The sequence below is a fragment of the Elaeis guineensis genome, chromosome 12 (genome assembly GCF_000442705.2).
Source record: "Elaeis guineensis isolate ETL-2024a chromosome 12, EG11, whole genome shotgun sequence".
Lineage (NCBI taxonomy): Eukaryota > Viridiplantae > Streptophyta > Magnoliopsida > Arecales > Arecaceae > Elaeis > Elaeis guineensis.
Genome location: NC_026004.2, coordinates 5,232,301 through 5,252,380, shown reverse-complemented (window position 1 = coordinate 5,252,380; position 20,080 = coordinate 5,232,301). Strand labels below are relative to the sequence as shown.

Sequence of the window (20,080 nt, the reverse complement as noted above, 5' to 3'; positions counted from 1 at the left end):
GCATGGTCCTTGATTTATAAAGAGGCAACGTAAAATCCAACCCTATCATGCCATTGCACCCTAACATTCCATTTTGACCTTCATCTTTGTATCGAAGCGACTGTTTAACCGGAGGGGGCTGGCTTAGTCTTTGGTTTATTAATTTGGTAAAATGATTCTTTTATCATTTCCAAGTATGGATTGTCAGTTATAGGTAAATGTATTGTAACCGATGCATATTATTTTATCCATTGTCCGTGAAGAATGCAATCCTTAGTTCTACGATTGGCCATACGAGGTCGGTGTGGTTTTACAGGGCTGCATAAATTTGATTTGGCCATTGCAGGACAGAGAAATGAGACTTAATGACTTATGTGGCATTTTATAACCATGGGCATGAATATAGTTTGACAGGAGTTGCATGGAAGATGCCATGCCTGATCTGCACTCTGGAGAGATTCAAAAAAAGAAAAAGAAAAGGACATTTCCAGTCTGGATTGTGAATTATATAGCCAGCAGCAGCTGACTGTAGGATTTCATGTTGTTGCAGTCCATTATGCTCATGTTATTTTGTTAGTAGTATGTACAGTGTTTTTTGATTGAAATAGTGTTGCGTGTAATCAATTTGATTGTTATCAACCAGCAAACATTAGAACTCACATGGTGCATGCAAGTTTTTCATGGATGATCCTATCATGTTCTGAAAAGCCATTTTACAGAAATTGAGCAGTGGCAGAAAGAAAACATCAGCAGATCATTGTTATTTAGGATGGTTGCTCTCTCAGTTCACAATCTTTAGGAGAACAAACTTTAAACTAGCATGCAAGAAAAAACGGATGAAAGAGCATCCTTCATTGGAAGATTCTCAGCACATGACTGTCACCTTTTCCAAGTTTCAGGAAGCTCCGAACAGCATTTATAAAATGAAATCTCGTCTCATGCTATGCTGCAACATACGCAATGGCAAAAACAATAGAAGCAACTCAAAGGGTCAGACAAATAAAGACCAAACTAGTAGATACTCGGCCAAAGCCGAATCCTGAGCCCGTTCAATCTGTAGAATGGTGCGAACCACCTCCAAAACTCTGAAGTATTTGGTGTACTGAGCCCTCAAAAACCAGTACAGCCACCTAAGAACTTAGACTACAATGGAGTCATTTCCAAATGACTTTACATTTTGAAGGCTTGCCGGTATTTTAGCTCTGACTGCACTTTGTTCATCATCCTTAAAACATAATGAAACAAATCCCTAGTAGAACAAAGAGACTACACCCAGAGCTTGATGACAGTTTCTTCAATCAAATCTCCTAGGATGGCATCTCCCATCTCAATGACAACGCTTTCAATTTCAAACCGGAGCTTCATCCAAGCTCCAACATTCATATCTTTTTCAACTGTCTTCTCTAACGTGCATGGAACCTGCAATTGGAGATGCCGATCAATGCCTTTGTACACTTCTTGGATGAATTTTTCTTCTAGTGGGAATGGCCGGACGCATGGTTTGATGAAAGACATCCAAGGGCTGCCACTGGAAATTCTCTCATGGATCTCCACAAGAACTTCACTGATGCAATCAAAAATAAGCTTTGGATTATCTGGCATTGGACTATGCGACACCTCCACTTCATCAAACAAGGATGGATCAAGCAATTGTTCTGATGAACACCACTGCTCTAGAAATTGGTCGCAGCTTAACCCTGAGGCTTCCAACACAGTTCTTACATATTTGAAATTAGCTACCTTCTCATGCTCAAAGGTTCTTAAATTGACTTCTGAAACTGATGAGGTTACAACCACTGCAGGATTGTCATGTTCTTCAAAATGAATTTGTCGGGGCCGCATAGGAAACTTAGCTGCATAAGTCACATGTATTACCATGGCAATTTTTTAAATAAAAAATAAAGGAAAACAAATTAAATATCGTTGCTCTATACTTGGTTCAGTTGTTGCACTCTGAGGGCTAATAATATCATCTGAAAAGAAGGGTTCAAGAACAGATGCTGGACTTGGCTGCTCTGGGTTTTCTACGATGCATCGAGGTAATTCTACTTTATGTACGGGTGAAGAGCCTCGTGAGACTGAAATGGGTAGGTTCTCCAGTTGTGACATCTCTTCATATGGCTCCTGGAAAAAAAGAAAAAGAAATTAGAGCATGCGAACTTGAGTAAACAAGAAAATTAACGTTACCAAAAAAGAACTAAAGAAAAAGAACCTGATGAACATACAGAAATTTATACAATTTGCATATATTAACCAACTTTACCAATCCTGGCTGCATATAAGATCTTTCTTTGTTGCAACCTTCACTAATAACGCTGAACTTATTGTCATCAGCTTCTGAGACATCCAAATGCCTGATTTCTTCCATGCATATGTTATCTGTTATTTCCACATCCTCCATAATACCTATATAAGGCCTCAAAAGCTCGTAAATCATGATCTGTGAAAAATGATATTGGATGAAACTTTATATAATATGAAAAAAAATACCCTCTGAATTCAATTCTTCTCCAGCCTGCCATTCAGCATCAATAAGTGGTGTAGATGGTGGAGTTTCTAAATTCTGGCTTGATGGGCTCGACAGGTTGGTATCATTTTCTTGTGTTAGTTGCTGCATAGAAGACAATCTCATCTGTTGAGATAACAAGTCTGGCTCCTTGTCTCTTCCAGGGGTCAATCTAGGAGATAACAAGTTATATCCTGGCAGTGAAAGTATTCTTCCCAAGGTTTTCGAGATCCCTCGGGTTGTCAAAACTTGATCCTTTTCCACACTATATAACATCTCGGAAAGACGTTTTTTGGTCTCATCTTTAAGGACAGATTCCCTATTTGGTGATTCAGCGACAGCTGCTGAGTTCAGTCTTCTGTGATGAGTGGTCCTTGTTGAACTGAATTCATCCTTGATGTTAGGCTGGCTTGCTCTTGGCTTGGTTCTATCATCTCTTCTGCTTGCAAAAACTGTGGGTGGAGTATGTTCCATTCTTGGAGAATTTTTACTTGGCAAATTGATGCCTACACTCTCCCTAGCAATCCGTTTATCTCCTGAGTCATGAAATCCAGATGGAATTTTATGAAGAATACCATCGGTAGTGATTGAATGTTGCTCCTTTTTTCCCTCACCTAGAGCATGTCTGAACCTCCTCTGGATTTCTTTTAGAGAAAAATGGGATGAAACTTTTGCAGTGTCTTTCTGATGCTGTAAGCTTTGATGCGATTGAGGTAAAGAGTTGGAACTATTTATATCCGACAAGTTCTGAATTCTTGCTGGACTGGGTTTTAAAACTACTATTCTATCTAACATCTTGGAATTACCACCCTTCCTCGACAGCTTTGTGCTGTTTGACTCATCTATTTTTCTAACAGGATAATGTAAGTGCTTATGGTTGATGGATTGCTCACATTGGCCTGAGCTTTTAATCTCTTCGCCTAACAATTTGCCTCCTTCAAAATTCTTTGATGATTCCAGTGTTGCTGGTTTACCAGCCTGAGAGTTTTGGAAGTCTTGGACGTGCTTCAACAGAAGTGAATCTGGATCTTGAAGAAGCTTCAAAAGTAGCTCTTTATTTGAATTTAATGTTTCCAATGCTTCAACAAAGTCCTTAGATTCACGGACTACTCCATTACTATTTAGCTGTTTTATGTCAATGAATTTCTGACTTTTCCAAGTCTCAGCTTCATTGTGCAGTGCCTTTTGAAGAATGGAGTGCTTTTGAGCAAGCCCGGGATGCTCATGAAGATGACTATAGTTGCTATGACTTATATGTTTCAGGGCAGGACTTGAATTTGTCTTAGTCTTACAATCCACATGCTTTTCTTGGCATCGGCAGTTGTCTACACAGTACTCTGCCATCAGTGCAGGCAGCTCGAGATCGATAGAAGACTTACCGACCAGATTTGGATAATCAGACCAACAAGGGTCCAAGCTTGCGAAAGCCCTTAAATCATTGGCATCAAGATCACATGTTGCCTTAGAGTTCCTACTTATTTGCTTGTGATTATCCTCAAGATGAATCTGGGATTTCAAATTGGATCTTGCATGTCTGACTTCAGCATTAGATACCTTCTTCGATGAATTTTCTCTCAACATCTCTGCTTCCATGAGTGTTTTGACACTTATTATATCCAAACTTGCCCTTCCTGCTTCCTCTTCATTGATATCCTGAAAAAAGAAACTGGATTTGAGCCATCAATCATCCCACAATGAAATGCACAATACGTCATTGGTTTTCAAAATTGTGATTAATCAGGGGTAAAGTTGCAATGGGTATGGCAATGCATGAAGCATTAGTTTGTAAAAGAGTACTTGAATGGTATGTTCCACAGTGTTGGAATGGGAAAGGAAAAAAGAAGACTGATGAAAATCAAGGTGAAACTTGTAAGAAAAGGAATTGTGAAATGTTTGCAGACTTTGGAAGTTTCAAAAAATTCTCTTTTGGTCACAACTTGCAAGGCTGCCTTATAATTTTTTTGCCTTTTCTCACAAGCAATTTCTAGCAAACTAACTACATAATATTTATTTAGAGACTTCTCTTGATGCTATGATGGAGTAATCTCAGACTTTTAGGAATAGGACAGAAGCTTCGCAAATGCTAATCTATTTAAATTATTTTTCAGGAGACAGTGGAAACAATTGAACATTGGTAGCAGAGGTGATAATCCATACTATTCCGTTTCTTCCTCTTACTTTCCGTTTAGTATAGAACGAGTATGATTCACTCACTGAATTTGATCAAAAAATATCTTCCAACAACAGCCAGATGAAAGAAAAGTGAAATGTCCAAGAATTTCTCTTCTGGATTCAATTGGAGGAATTCATGCCTAGACCAACTGCCTGAGGAATTCTAATCAACTGTATGATAAAAGCATGGCAAAGCAGTATTGATTAGCTTTTACAGGATAATGATTGATGCGAAGTAAATGCCTAAAGTAACGCCAGATACAGCAACATAGCAGAAAAATGGCCAGATAACAAATCTTTTTATTTCTTTTTTTTTTTTTTGTGTGTGTGTGTGTGTTTATTTTGTTCAGACATCCCAATCTGAAATGTACTATCAAGTCACTCAAACCAAATATAATATTTCATGGTCTTTGCATGAGAATATATGCATGTCCATATTTATTGCATTGCCATTAAAGACCACAAATAGGATATATTAAACTTTGATATTACAAACATGCACAACAAAAAAAAAAAAAAAAGGAAAGGAAAAAGAACAATGTTTATGTTCATTTGTTTCTATTTTGGAAAGAAAAATAGCTAGACTTACATCATTGTCTTTATGCTTGTCTTCAAAATTACCCAACAAATTAAGTGTTCTCCTTGAATATCCAGTGCCTGCATAGACAACATAGCATAAAATTATAATAGAACACATATTTTTGAGCTTCCGTTGTGACTTGCTCCATCATAGTTACAAAGAAGGGCATTAAGCATTGGCACTTAGGCATAGCAGCATCTTGATCAAGTAGGAAAATTCTCTGCATTAGATGCATTGCCAAATGAAGGGCATTTTTAGCACAACCTCTTCATTTATGAATCATTTATGGCGGTGCAAATAAATAAGTAGCCGATAGAGAAACCAAACAATTCAAAAAGAAGATTAACAAAATAGCAGTATCACTAGATCGATACAATATCAGGAAAGTCTTACCTACATGTCTACCAGTTCCATGCTTCTTGTCTTTAAGTAATTTTCGAGTAAAATGCCCATGGCGGAAATCAAGCATGCTAATCAAACCCCATATGCAGCCAGTGCGATCCTTCTTGGCCCGTGCAAGTCGTCTGCGAGATCTCTTTGCCATGGTAGATGAATGTCTCCTGCTCTACCAAAATGAAATTAACTTGAAAGCTGGAGGTGAACCAACATGTATCCAAACCTGAACAAGATACATGATGAGAAAACCAAACCATCAGGTCCAGACATGAGAATTAAATAGCAAAAGAAAAGAGAGCAGCTATGCATGCATCACTGTAAAATAGCTGGTATCTTTGAATGCTCATTTTGACTGAATTTGACATGAAAGAAAACAACTAACTTTCATAGGATGAGAGGAGAAAGCTTACCACTCACAGTAGTGAAAAGAAAAAAAAAAAAAAAAAAGGCAGGCGAAGATTTCAGCCAGCAAAAGAAAAGATTTCACAGATTTAAACATAAAATATTAAGTCGCAAGCTTTCTTCCCATTCTATCACAGAAAAACAAAAAAGAAAGAAAAGTTGGAAGCACATGTAGCTTTTTAAATTAGACTGACAAGCCAACAACTTTTTCATATTTCTACAGTGCATTGATTTGGACCCTATGTCATCTGTTGCCGGATTGAAAATTTTCTTAGGTCAGTTCTTATTGGCACTAGCTTAACCTCAGCTACATTAATGATAAGTTCTAGACCATCCCGTTTTACTCATCAAACTATTCACGTACTTGTTCTGTTTAATTTTGGGTAGCTCGACTTACTAATTCTAACTAACATGAATAAAAATAAAATAAAAACATGGAGGAAGAGAAAAGCATGAAGGGAAATTTAGGAAGGTCGACCTGAAGTTAAGAACCAATCGAATCCAAATTGATGCTGATATCCTTTAATTTTACCGACTTCAAATCAGATAAAAGCATCATCATAAACGACCAAGCCAGTCAAATTCATGATCTTCGGAATAAAGTCTGTATAGAGTATTGCTTTCTTTCTTCTCCACGAGTCCTTTCCAAGATTTGTATGCCATCAAGAGCTATTAAATATCAAAATTCTTGATCTTTTCCTGTCTTGTTTGTTTTCTTCACCAATTACAGACACCAAGTGACTAAACTCGCTCCATCACCACCAAGTACTTCTTAAAAACCAATTCCCAAAGTTCTCCCACCTTCTTCCTCTTCTGGTCTGAATCAAGGCTCCACCTTTCAAGGTTATATTACCTTCCTTTTCTTCCACAAATCCCAACACCCAAAAAGATTCTCCTTTTGATCGAAAAATCCCAGAAGACACTCAGAGACGGTATCAAAATCCCAACTTCCCACCAAAATCCAATCAAGAATCAAGAAAAAAGAACTCTGATCACCACAAACGGCCTCAAGAACCAAAGTAAAGCTTCGAGGCCCGCCGTCGGCTTTAAACGGCCGGCATTGGACAAGCTTGAGAGGAGGAGCAGTTTGGGAAAAGGCGAAAGCTGGCGCGAAGACTGGGAGGGTGGCAGCGATTAGTGGGAGAATTCCTCTACGGAAGGGGAAGAGGCTTTTTGTTGTTATTTTTGTTCACAGCCGCGAATTGGACTCGCCTTCCGGTTTCGGAATTTTTTGAGTTCCTCTTCTCCTCTGTGCTGTTCTCTCTTTCTTGACGTAAAGATAAAAACAGAACACGGATCAGGCAGAGTGAGAGGAACAAAACTCCGTGCATGCACCAGCGTCTGAGATGGACTTCATGTTTCGCCCATCTTAAAATGAAAACCAAAAATCAAATCAAAATAAAATTCCTCCTACTAATAATCTCTGTCAGTTCCGTAACTTTAAAAAATAGAAAAATTATGTACGTGAAAAGAGGCCATCTGCCCGCATCCCTCTTTTTCCCCGTGAGATCTTTCTTTTGTCTCCTGTCCTTTCCTCTTGCAAATCATCTTCTTCGTCTGGAATATAATATTTATCGATACGTAATACAAGATCAGAATATAGATTTCTAATAAAATAATCACCCATCATTCTAATATATATTTGAGATGAATCGATGTATAATTTTTCAATACAAGACGTCCATTAGTATATACTATGTGATTATAAAAAATATATTTAACAAAATAATTATTTAACATCTCAATATATATATGTTTAGATAAATTGGTATGTACTTTTTAGAACATAATTTTAACGGAACATACTACATGACTAAGTGAAATATATCTAGCAAAACAGCCATTCAATATTTCAATATACACTTCGAGATAAAATTGAGATACTATTTTCAAGATACGATGGTTACCGATATAAATTACATGGCCAATGATGCATATTCATTGGCTTTTGGATACTTAAGATTCAATAACAATTCAATATATATTTTTAGATAAATTAATATATAAATTTTCGATCATGATATTCATTGGTATATAGTACATGATCAAGTGATATATACCTAACAAAATAATCATTTAACATTTCAATACATACATCCAGAAAAAGAGATATACAAATTCCAGAACACGATGCTCATCAGTATTCATTATATATCTAGATGATGTACACCTTGCAAACTAATAATTAAGTATTCCAATATACACCTCTAAATAAATTGATATATAATTTATATAATATAGTATTTATCAGTATATAGCATATGATTAAATAATACATATTCATCAACTTATTGCTACATCCTCTAAGTTTCTTTAATCTTAGAAAAGAGGTAGATTTAGAGGAGAAAGAGACCCAATGAGAAGAAAAGTCTTACAAACAAAAGAGTTGGCTTGACAAAATAACGACGGATAAAAAGAGGCTTGACAAGGAAAAAGAGAGAATGCAAATGATCTCTCTTATGAGCATGATTTTTTTTTAATCTTTTTTTTTTTAAATCAAAAGACTAATGGACTCCATTAACAATAAGAGTTCCAATTTAACTTTTGAGTTTCCTCTTTAAGGTAGATGCTAGAGGATACATGATAATCGGGCCCATATGATATTCTTTGATGCGTGCATCCAAAGATTTTTGTCCAAGTAAGAGAAGCATTGAATAAAGATATGCATATCTATTCTTACTATAATATTCCTTAAGACGATCTTTATTTATTTATTTATTTATTTTGAAGAAAGAAGATGATTGTTATTTTTGGATGTTCTTCCTTTTATTTGTATTTTTATCATCTTTTTAGTGCATAGGATTTATCATGAGTTTCTTAAAATATGCAATGCACCTTTTTATTGGTTATAGTGGTGTAAACTTAAATCATGTAAGCTTAAAAATAAACATATAAGCAAATAATTTATTCATTTTATGAATTAGTTTTACTTAAATAGAACAAAACTTGTCCAATATCTTTCCTCTTCCTACCTGGTGTTCTCTGTACATACTCTTTCATTTTTATTATTTTTTAAAGCATTTTTTTCTTGTTTATCACTTTTTATGAAGAGTAAAATTTTGCTATAAACTTTATTATTTTAAAGATAATTTTTAAAAATATTTTTTTCTTATAGATGTGATTTTTTAAAATATTTTTTTCTTCATCATCATATTTTCGAAGAGTAAGATATTCATATAAACCCTTATTACTAAAAAGTAATTATTCATTACTGTAATTTATATAAAAAAAAACCTTTTTTTAAGATCTTATATACCCTAAAGTGGATTTCTACCTGCTTATATAATAAAAATAAAAGAAATTAATGAGTGAAGTACGAGCTAATTTATATGCAGATACAACTTTCGAAAAATTCATACGTAGATGTGATGACTTTTAGAATTACATACGTATTATGTAATTTTTTAATTTAATTATAAAATAAGATTTTGAGGGTATTCTTGAAAGATGAGAGACGTGCAGGTGAACATATATGATTAAAATCGTGCATATCATTTTTTAATAAGCATTTTGGGGTTTGATGGTCCGGACTAGGGGTGGTATTTTTTCGTGAGCTGCCAGGTACCCGACCCGACTCGATCCGATTAAGAGACATGTCAGGTATGGTTTTAGAAAAAAAATCTAAAATAAATTTGGATCGGATACGAATAATAGTATACTTCATCCTAAGCTCGCCCCAATACTATATATATATATATATCGTTTAAATAAAATATCTCTCTCTCGTTTAAATAAAATCTAGCAAAATCCTAGCCCCTCGGATCCCCACTCACCTCCATCCTGACACCCAAACCCTAGTAGCGGCCCAACAGATCTCCACATCCACCCATCCCGACACCCAAACCCTAGTGACAGCCCGATGGGTCCCCACTCCTCCAACCTCGACACCCAAACCCTAGTGGTGGTCTGATGGGGGCTTGGTGGTGGACAAAGAGGATGCCAGCAGTAGAGAGAAAGTAATGAGATCTCGCTGGTATCAATGGAGGCTTGATGGTGGATGAGGAGGGTGCCGGCGAAGAGGAAGTGGGATTGGGATACCATTCGCTCGAGAGGCGAGGTAGCTAGGATTCCATTGGTCGGATCAAACATTGTCCACCCGTTCATCGACTGGGGGTATGGGTTTGCCCGGAGGACTACTAGTTGGGCGACGGAGGATGAGGGGAGGAGGGTGGTGTCTATGGCTCCAACAAAACCCTAGCCATCATTTAAGCTTTTCTATTCGGTTACTCCAAGCCTTCGGCCTCCCATCCGACCAGGACTTCTGGAGATAAATCAAAGGAAAGATCAAAAAAAATTAAAAGGTAAGACTTTTTTCCACATAAATTGATTATTTTTTTTGTTTTTATTATTGCTTCTTTTTTATCAGAGATCGAAGGAGATTTTTGATCGGAGGGGCTCGAGATTTTTGATCGAAAGAAGAATTTCAGGTATACTTGACTCGATCCATTCTTGTATCTCTATTTTATCCGATCCAATCTAACCCAAGATGGATATAAGACGGATATAGATATGAATTTTTTTTTAGCTGAATGAATATGGATATTAGTCGATCTAATCCATACGACTCCTTGCCACCTCTAGTCTTGGCCGCGTTAGCTCGCAATTGCGATTGGGAGACTTAGGGAAGAATAGGCGAGACAAGCCCCAGAGGCCGACTTTATTATTATAATGGTCACCATCCAAATGCGAAGAATGCCTTAAACAACTTGCTGGTAGTCATGGATCAGTGAGCCATGCCCATTCATGGGAATGATTTTATGGATGTATTTTTTGATGCACACAAAACACACACACACACACACGCACACAGAGATATATATATATATATATATATATAATTTATAAATTTTGGATGGTGCACTTTTTCAATTCCCGTGAGGGAGGTCGCTTTCTAGGTTTATGTTAAAAAGATGTAACGATGTCGAGTACTATGTGAATTAAGCATGCTGAATAATTGATAATTTTGGAAGGTGCACTTTCTTAATTCCCATGAGAGAGGTGGTTGCTCTCTAGATTTATATAAAAAAGATGTAACAATGTCGGATACTATGAGAAGCAAAAGGATAAACCTTCATAATTTACAATGACAGCTATTTTACTTGAATGCATCATTGCAATCGTCAATTCATTATCATATCTGGTAACATCCTAAATGGTGAAGTTATACATTGATATAAGATTTTTGTACCCAGATTTCACAAAGCAAGTAGATGACTTGTCATGCCAATTAGCAGCATCATAATATATCCATTATCTTGAAATTATCAAAAATAAAATAAATAAGAAGGTTATGAGTCAACCCTAGAAATTATGGGACGTGATTTCTATAATCATTAAGACTTAACCCTCAAAAGCCCCATCAATAAGCCTTTTTCCAAGTATTTGGAGCCAGTTATTAATCCTCTTTGACCAAGTAAGAATGTAATTTTACAATAAATATTGTTCTCTTATACTTTACAGTGCATTATCTCTTTGCATTATTAATGATAGTCAAAGTTTCATGGAGTAGGTGACTTAAATAAGTTGCCGGTGCTACATGTAATAGCGGCCAAAAGTATCAGCCCCTTTGGGACCAGAAGAAACAAGACAACACTGATATAGCTAGGGAGGGAGAAAATACTGTTATACTGTATTGTATTAGCAGTCACCATCGGTTGTCACTGTCGTTGGCGTGACACATAAATTAATCACCATTCTCCGTTTTTAGTATTTCTTTACCATAGTTTGATGGGGCAGTGTTTGTTTATATCCATGAAGCTATAGCATTTCTCGGAAAGAGGATTACAACAAGTTGATTGTCAATGCTTGTTGGGGGATACCCACCGACCGATCGATCGACTATCGGAGGGCCCGACCGGCTGGCGGCCCGACCGACCGACCGGCTGGCGGCCCGACCGACTAACCAACGGCCCGACGGACGACTCTGACTGGCCGATCGTAGGTCGGGCGACAGGCCGACGGACGCCATCAGCGGCTAACTGCGGCCATTCCACGGTCCATTCCCGACCGACTAAAACCAGAGGTCCGGTAGCCGACCCACATGAAGCTCGCCGACCGACGGAGGAGTCCGACGCCACCCTGCTGGCCACCGACCTTGGGTCGGCCGACTCCACCAACCACCGTACGGCCGCCAGATGTTGTCAGCTCTGACACGGACATGCGGCACAGTTACCTAGGGGCATTGTCCCGCCGAGAGCCGGGTCAACCCTGGTAATTAGACGGCTACACGGCGACATGACGTTTTCACGGCAGCTCTGACAGCCTACAGTGAGTTGACAGTTCCTCACTTGTCCGCGCCATTAATGATGGCGCCATACCGTGCTCTACTATATATACCGGGGAAGGCAACAATGCAAGGGATCGATCCGCCCGTCTCTCCCACATACGCAGGCTCGCTCCTCTCTCCCTCTCCCTCTCTCTTTCTCAGAGCTCTCTGTCTGCATTTCACTGTTGCCCAGTCACCTCTCTGACTTGACCGTCGGAGGGTCCCCGCCGGAGCCGCCTCCGGTCAGTGCGGACTTCCTTTTGCAGGTGCACGCTTCCCGGCGATCGGGCGACGAGGCGATTGGCCGCAACAGATTGGCGCGCCAGGTAGGGGGGCAGCATGACAAAGACAAGAGCCCAACGATCGAGAGTCACTGGGTCGGCCAGGCACTCTTCCCGCCGGGAAGAGGCCTCCCCGCCACCATCGGCGGCGGAGCCTAGCTCTCCGCGACCTGCAGTGACCACGGAGGCCCAGATTGCGGCCATCGTACGGCAGATGACCGTACTGACCGACGCAGTCAAAAGCCTCCAGCAACAACCGACGGCCCGACCTATGCCTTCCAGGAGCAGCCGCCGACGGCCGCGCCGACCCCTGTCGCCTCCAGGCGAGCGCTCCCAACAGCGCTCCCACGGAGAGGAGGAGGGTCGACCACGGCGCGACGACCGACGGTCCCAGCGGCCCTCTCCTTCCCCGTTGGAACGGGCGAGGAAGGAAAAGCGGCCGCGCGCACCGTCGGCCTCTCTTTCAGAATCCTCCGGAGGCTCCACCCCCGGGGTCTCCCAGCATCGACGAGCGGACGACTACGAGCGACGGTTCGAGGAGATCGACCGCCGACTCGCCCAACTGCAGATGGACGGCTAGAAGTCTTCGAACGACGTCGACTTCCAGACCGCCCAGCCTCTCTCTCGACTGGTCCTCGATGAGCCGATTCCCAGTCGGTTCAAAATGCCGAACGTGGAGCCATACGACGGCTCCACCGACCCAGTCGACCACCTCGAGAGCTATAAAGCTCTCATGACGATTCAAGGGGCAACCGACGCTCTTTTTTGCATCGGCTTCCCCGCCACACTTCGCAAGGCTGCCAGGGCTTGGTACTCCGGTCTTCGATCGGGCAGTATCCATTCCTTCGCGCAGCTCGAGCACTCGTTCGTGGCCCATTTCAGCACCAGCCGAAAGCCGCCGCGAACGTCGGATAGCCTTTTCTCCCTCAAGCAGGGGGATAACGAGATGCTCCGACACTTCGTGGCGCGATTCAACGCGGCCACGCTCGAGGTCCGGGACCTCAACGAAGACATGGTGGTTTCAGCCATGAAGCGGGGCCTGAGGTCGTCCCGGTTTACTTATTCTCTGGACAAGACCCTCCCCCGAGCATACGCCGAGCTACTGGAGCGCGCATACAAGTATATGCGCGCGGACGAAGGAGCGTCCGACCGACGATTGGTCGAGCCCAGGGGTCCGAAGGAGAAGCGAAGAAAGGGTCGGGAGCCCGCCGAACCAAGCAGGCCCCCGGCCAATAGTCGGCTTTCTCCACCCCGACAGATCCAAAAATCACCCCGCCGACAGACTCCGAGGTCGGTGCGTCCCAGGTACGACTCCTACACTCCTCTCTCCGCTCCCCGTGCGCAGATCTTGATGGAGATCGAAGGGGAAGAATACCTGCGACGGCCTCCGCCTCTGAAGGCAAAGGGCCTCGACCATCGGAAGTACTGCCGGTTCCATCGGAGCCACGGCCACGACACCGAGCGATGCATCCAGTTGAAGGATGAGATCGAAAATCTCATCCGCCGGGGGTATCTCGGCAAGTTTCGAAAGGGTCCGCCGACCCGACCGACTGCCGATCGATGCCCCCAGCCGACTGAAGAGGCGCCGACTAACCAGCCGACGGCTGGAGTCATCAACATGATCTCCAAGCGGCTGGGATCGGGGACGTCTACAGGGGGGAGCCGACGAAAAAGCCGCGCCCGGACGACGTGATTACCTTTTCAGAAGACGACGTTCGGGGCATCCAGACTCCCCACGACGACGCTGTTGTTGTGTCGGCGACAATAGCCAATTATGATGTAAAATGAATTTTTGTTGATAATGGAAGTTCGACAAATGTTTTGTTTTACTCGACCTTCTCCCGAATGCGACTACCGACTGATCGACTTAGTAGGGTCTCCACGCCCTTGATCGGCTTTGCCGGAGACACCGTCACGACAGAAGGAGAAATCACCCTACCCATGACGGTCGGTACCGAACCACGGCAAAGCACAGTCTCCCTCATTTTCGCGGTCGTCCAAGTTCCTTCGGCCTACAACGCCATACTCGGGCGACCCGGATTGAACGCCCTCAAGGCGATCGTCTCGACGTACCATCTCCTTGTTCGATTCCCGATCAAAAACGGAGTCGGGGAGATGCGCGGAGATCAACAGCTCGCCCGACGATGCTTCCAAATCTCCGTCCAAAGCGACGAGACAAAGGATCCCCTGACAATCGACAAGCTGGATCAACGGGAGGAGGAAGAGCGGGGTTCGCCGGCCGAGCAGCTCGAGGCGATCCCGGTAGGAGAAGATCCCGACAGAAAAGTTTGGGTCGGGTCTCAATTGTCCGACACCGAACGCCACCGACTGGCGGAGCTGCTGACGGCCAACGCCGACATATTCGCATGGTCGGCAGCAGATATGTCGGGCATCCCTCCAGAAACAATTACTCACCGACTCAACATCGACCCGACAATGAAGCCGGTGAGGCAGAAGAAAAGGTCCTTCGCCCCAGAAAGGCAGAAGGCCATTGACGAAGAAGTGGACAAGCTGCTCGAAGCAGGCTTCATTCGGGAATCCACGTATCCCGATTGGCTCGCCAATGTCGTCATGGTCAAGAAAGCCAACGGGAAGTGGAGGATCTGCATCGACTACACCGACCTCAACCGAGCATGCCCGAAGGATAGCTTTCCACTCCCGAAGATCGACCAGCTGGTGGATGCGACGTCCGGATTTCGACTGCTCAGCTTCATGGACGCCTTCGCCGGGTACAATCAGATCCGGATGGCGCCTGAAGACGAGGAGCACACCGCGTTCGTGACCCCCAAGGGCCTCTACTGTTATCGGGTGATGCCCTTTGGATTGAAGAATGCCGGCGCCACCTACCAGCAACTCGTCAATAAGGTCTTCAAAGACCAGATCGGGCGTAACATGGAGGTGTACGTGGACGACATGCTGGTAAAGAGCACGCAGATCCCGGACCATGTTCAGGATCTCGAGGAGGCCTTCCGCACCCTTCGACGACACTGAATGAAGCTCAACCCGACCAAATGCGCCTTCGGGGTGACTTCGGGGAAGTTCCTCGGATTCCTCGTTTCTCAGAGAGGGATCGAGGCCAACCCTGAGAAGATAAAGGCGATCCTCGACATGCGTCATCCGAACACCAAGAAGGAGGTCCAACAGCTGAACGGAAGAATCATCGCTCTTAGCCGATTCATTTCCCGATCAGCTGAAAGGTGCCTCCCGTTCTTCAAGACCCTGCGCCGGGCGAACGGTTTCTCTTGGTCGGATGAGTGCGAACAGGCCTTTGAAGACCTGAAAAGGTACCTGGCTTCCCCGCCGCTGCTCGTAAAGCCGCAGGTCGGGGAGACCTTGTATCTCTACTTGGCCACATCTTCTGAGGCGATCAGTTCGGTGCTCGTTCGGGAAAACGAGTGCCGAACCCATCAGCCCATCTACTACACCAGCAAAGTGCTCCACGGCGCCGAAGCCAGATACTCGGAGATGGAAAAGATGGTTTTCGCCCTGACCGTCTCCGCACAACGGCTCCGACCATACTTCCAGGCCCACGCCATCGCGGTACTCACCAACCAGCCCCTGAGGGCCGTACTGCGCCGACCCGACACATCCGGACGACTCGCTAAGTGGGCAATGAAGCTTAGCGAGTTCGACATTCAGTACCGACCGAGGCCTGCCTTGAAGGCTCAGGTCTTGGCCGACTTCATCGCTGAATGCCCGACGACCGACCTAAGGTCGGGAGCTGAAGGCCCGGGACCAGATTCGGTCTCTGAGCCAGACCCGATCTCCACCTGGGTACTTCACATCGACGGAGCCTCCAACGCTCAGGGAAGCGGGGCCGGGCTCCTGCTCACGAATTCGGATGGGGTAGTCACCGAATACGCCCTCCGGTTCGACTTCAAGGCCTCCAACAATCAAGCCGAATACGAGGCACTCCTCGCGGGCTTGAGGATGGCGAAGGAACTGGGCGTCGACAGCCTCCGGGCATTCTCCGACTCTCAGCTGATCGTGGGGCAGGTCAAGGGCGACTTCGAGGCGCGAGATCCGACCATGATCAAGTATCTTCAGAAGGTAAAGGATCTCGTGGCCCGCCTCGAGCATTTCGAGATCTCCCACATCCCCAGGACGGAGAACGCCCGTGCCGACGCTCTCTCCAGATTGGCAACGTCGGCCTATGATTCTTTGGGTCGGACGTTTGTCGAAAACCTCCAGCAGCCGAGCATCGATCGGGTCGAGGAAGTGCAGCAGCTAACGTCCGAACCAAGTTGATGGACCCGATCGTCCGGTACCTGTCTGACGGGACCAGTCCTGAAGATCCCGCGGAGGCCAAGCGACTCCGATGGTCGGCGTCGCAATATGTGATCATGGACGGCCGACTCTACAAGAGGTCGTTCTCCCTCCCTCTGCTCAGGTGCTTGGGACCGACCGACGCTGACTACACCCTCCGAGAGGTTCACGAAGGAATTTGTGGGAATCACTTGGGGGGCAAGTCCTTAGCCTTCAAGGTCTTACGACAGGGCTACTACTGGCCGACCATGAGGAAGGATGCGGCAGAGTTGGTCCGAAGGTGCGAGCCATGCCAGAAGTATGCCAATATTCAGCACCAACCGGCCAGCCAAATCACTCCCATTGTCGCTCCATGGCCCTTCGCTCAGTGGGGAGTCGATATCCTCGGCCCCTTCCCACCGGCGTCAGGCCAGAGGAAGTTCATCGTTGTCGCCATCGACTACTTCACGAAGTGGGTCGAGGCCGAGCCCTTGGCGCAGATCACCGAGCGTAAGATATAGGACTTCGTCCAAAAGTCCATCATCTTCAGGTTCGGATTGCCGCACACCATCATCACCGACAACGGACGGCAATTCGACAACCAAGACTTCAAGGACTTCTGCGCCAGGTTCCACATCCGTCATCGGCTAACTTCAGTCGGGCACCCCCAATCCAATGGCGAGGTTGAGGTGACGAACCGAACCCTGCTCCATGGACTCAAGACCCGACTGAACGAAGCCAAAGGTCTCTGGGTCGACGAGCTGGGCTCCGTCCTGTGGGCTTACCGAACGACCCCCCGCGTCCCGACCGGAGAGTCGCCGTTCAGTTTGGCCTACGGGACAGAAGCTATGATCCCGCTCGAGATTGGCCTGCCATCTTCAAGGGTCGAGCAGTACCGCGAGCCGGACAACTCCGAAAGCCGGAGGGCCGACCTAGACCTTCTCCCCGAACTGCGAGATGAGGCTCAAATCCGAATGGCCTCATACCGACAGAGGGTCGCCCGGTACTACAACGCCAAGGTCAGACCAAAGCTCTTTAAACCTGGCGACCTAGTCTTGAGGAAGGCGGAGGTGTCGAAGCCCTTGGACCAAGGGAAGTTGGCTCCCAACTGGGAAGGACCCTACAAGGTTGCTGACACCTTCGGGCCGAGGGCCTACCGACTGGAGACCCTTGAGGGGAAGCCCATTCCCCGGACTTGGAACGCCGACAACTTGAAGCTGTATTACCAGTGAATTCTGTAATTCAATCGTCGGAATACAAGTTCAGTTTGAAAAATCGGGGTTCTAACTCTTCGACTACTGATCGGCGCTCAGCCCCGACGCATCGACGCGGACCTGGCACCGACGACACATCGGCCCCTTACACGGACCGATGCATCTACGATGACGGGAGTTCATACTCCTTCTACGGTCGAATTTTCGGGCAGAATCCATCGGCCGACTGGCCGATCGGGCCCCGACCGAAGAAAGGCTAAAAGCCCACGCGGCTATTGCCGCGACTTCCGACCAGGCTACGGCCGGTCGAGGGATATTCGGCTTACCACCGTCTATCACATGACGCGACCTTAGTCGCACCCACTACTCGCCGACCGACCTACGGCCGGCTGAACGACACTCGGCTTGCCACCGTCTGTCAAAGGACATGAAACCCGACGCAAGAGCATGGGGACCCGACTTACTATCGTGCCCCCGGCACTGCGCCGGACGATGATCGACTAAGTGCATCTACGGAGGTCCGGCTGCTGAACCTTGGAAGGTTCGGTCGGCTTCCGTTTCAACAGATGGACCCGACTGGCAACTTCGACTACCCGATGGGCTATGCAAGTTGTTGGAGTCCTACCGACTCACGTGAGTTAGTGGCTTACTTAAGTTAGCAACTAAAGTTCGACATCGCAGCAATGGTCGGCATTACAAACAAGAAGGAAAAGAAAATTTCATTCATTGATAAAAGAAATTACAGAGTCGGGACGAAGCCCGATTACATGTATTTTCAAAAAAAAAAGAGACAAAAAGGAAGATGGTCGGCAGGGCCGATCACCCGTCCTGATCGATCTCTTCGACCGACGGAGGATCGGGGATGATCGGCGTCTCGGCCATAAGCGACGATTGATCGACCGCCGAGGGATGGGCTTCGGTCGACGAAGGAACTTCGGTCGGCACCTGCTCCGGGATGGCTTCCTCCACCACGATGATGCCTCCCGACGGCTGGTCGGCCATCTCTTCCGTTCCTTCTTCTTCGGCTCCTTCCTCGGCGAACGACGGGACGACGCGGCTGACGTCCACCTCCGGGTACAAGGCATGGACGGCATCCCGACCGTCCTCGAACCCGACCCGGTAGGAGGCGAAGCCCGACTCGAGCATCTCCTCCTTGTACCGGTCGGAGGCCCGGAAGTCCTCAACCGCACAATCGGCCGACTCCCTCGCCGACCGTGCCTCGTCCTCAGTGTGGGCCAGCTCCTCCCTCGCCAACTCCGCCTCGGCCCTAGCAATTTCGGCGTCGATCTGGGCGATGGACAAATCCTTTTCGGCTTCCGCGAGCTTCCCCAGGCTGGCCCGAAGTTGCTCGCGTTCCCCTTGGAGTTCGGAGGTGGCACCGTCCCGTTCGCGTCGAAGACGACGCACGACCCGACCTTTGTGCTTGGCCTCCTTCTTGGCCGACTTCAGTTCGGCCATAAGCCGGGAGACCTCGTCCGTCAACTTGGCCTCCCGGTCGACCGACTCCTGCAGTTGGTCGACCAGCCTCGCTCTTTCGGCCTCGGCCGCCGCCGACCTTTCCTTAAAGGCTGCCCGGACGTCGCCGAACCTTCGGTACCCGGCCTCCAACTCGGACATGGTGAAGATCAGCTGCCGACGGAAAAAAGCTTCGTCAGAATTATGTGGCAAGCAAAAATTCTTCTAAGGAAAAAGGTGACGCGAAGCTTACCTCCACCATTGTCGGGTAGAACTGCGACAGCATCTCGGTCACCTGCCGAGACCGCAACGACTGAACGTCGGTAGGGAGGAGGATCCCCTGGCACAACCTCCTCGCAAGGTTGTGGTCGGCCAAGGCCGATGCACCCTCAGGGTAGTATGCGCTGGGGGGCATTGATCTCTCCTCCTCCGAGGGCTCCATCGGGGCTTTCCCCCGATCAGCTGCCCCGACCGACGGGGCTGGCAGCGATGGGATGCTGGAGTTCGACCCGACGCCCCCCGTTGCGCCAGCAGATGCCTCCGGACGATGTTCGGCTTCCCGAACGACATCCGGCTCCACCCGCG

General features: G+C 45.9%; 1 protein-coding gene across 2 annotated transcripts; it reads right to left on the bottom strand.

Annotated features, from left to right (window-relative positions):
* Positions 1-765: 765 nt before the first annotated feature.
* On the bottom strand, positions 766-7,508 carry LOC105054875 (uncharacterized). Of its 2 annotated transcripts, XM_029267537.2 has the most exons (7): positions 6,514-7,508; positions 5,631-5,856; positions 5,247-5,314; positions 2,470-4,138; positions 2,243-2,385; positions 1,914-2,103; positions 766-1,832 (listed from the first exon to the last, which is right to left on the bottom strand). In XM_029267537.2, the coding sequence occupies exons 2-7, from the start codon at positions 5,779-5,781 to the stop codon at positions 1,246-1,248; spliced, it is 2,808 nt and encodes a 935-aa protein (XP_029123370.1). In that variant the 5' UTR covers positions 5,782-5,856; positions 6,514-7,508; the 3' UTR covers positions 766-1,245. The 2 variants fall into 2 exon arrangements, with proteins under 2 accessions (XP_029123370.1, XP_073103263.1); XM_073247162.1 differs by lacking the exon at positions 6,514-7,508 and having other exon boundaries at positions 5,631-5,967.
* Positions 7,509-20,080: the final 12,572 nt, after the last annotated feature.

Excerpts from the sequence above, each read along its gene's own strand:
- LOC105054875 (XM_029267537.2), bottom strand. The coding sequence starts at position 5,781 with ATGGCAAAGAGATCTCGCAGACGACTTGCACGGGCCAAGAAGGATCGC. Across the intron at positions 4,139-5,246 it reads ACAAGCATAAAGACAATGAT|GATATCAATGAAGAGGAAGC; the intron begins GTAAGTCTAGCT and ends TTCTTTTTTCAG. Across the intron at positions 1,833-1,913 it reads GAGTGCAACAACTGAACCAA|CTAAGTTTCCTATGCGGCCC; the intron begins GTATAGAGCAAC and ends TGACTTATGCAG.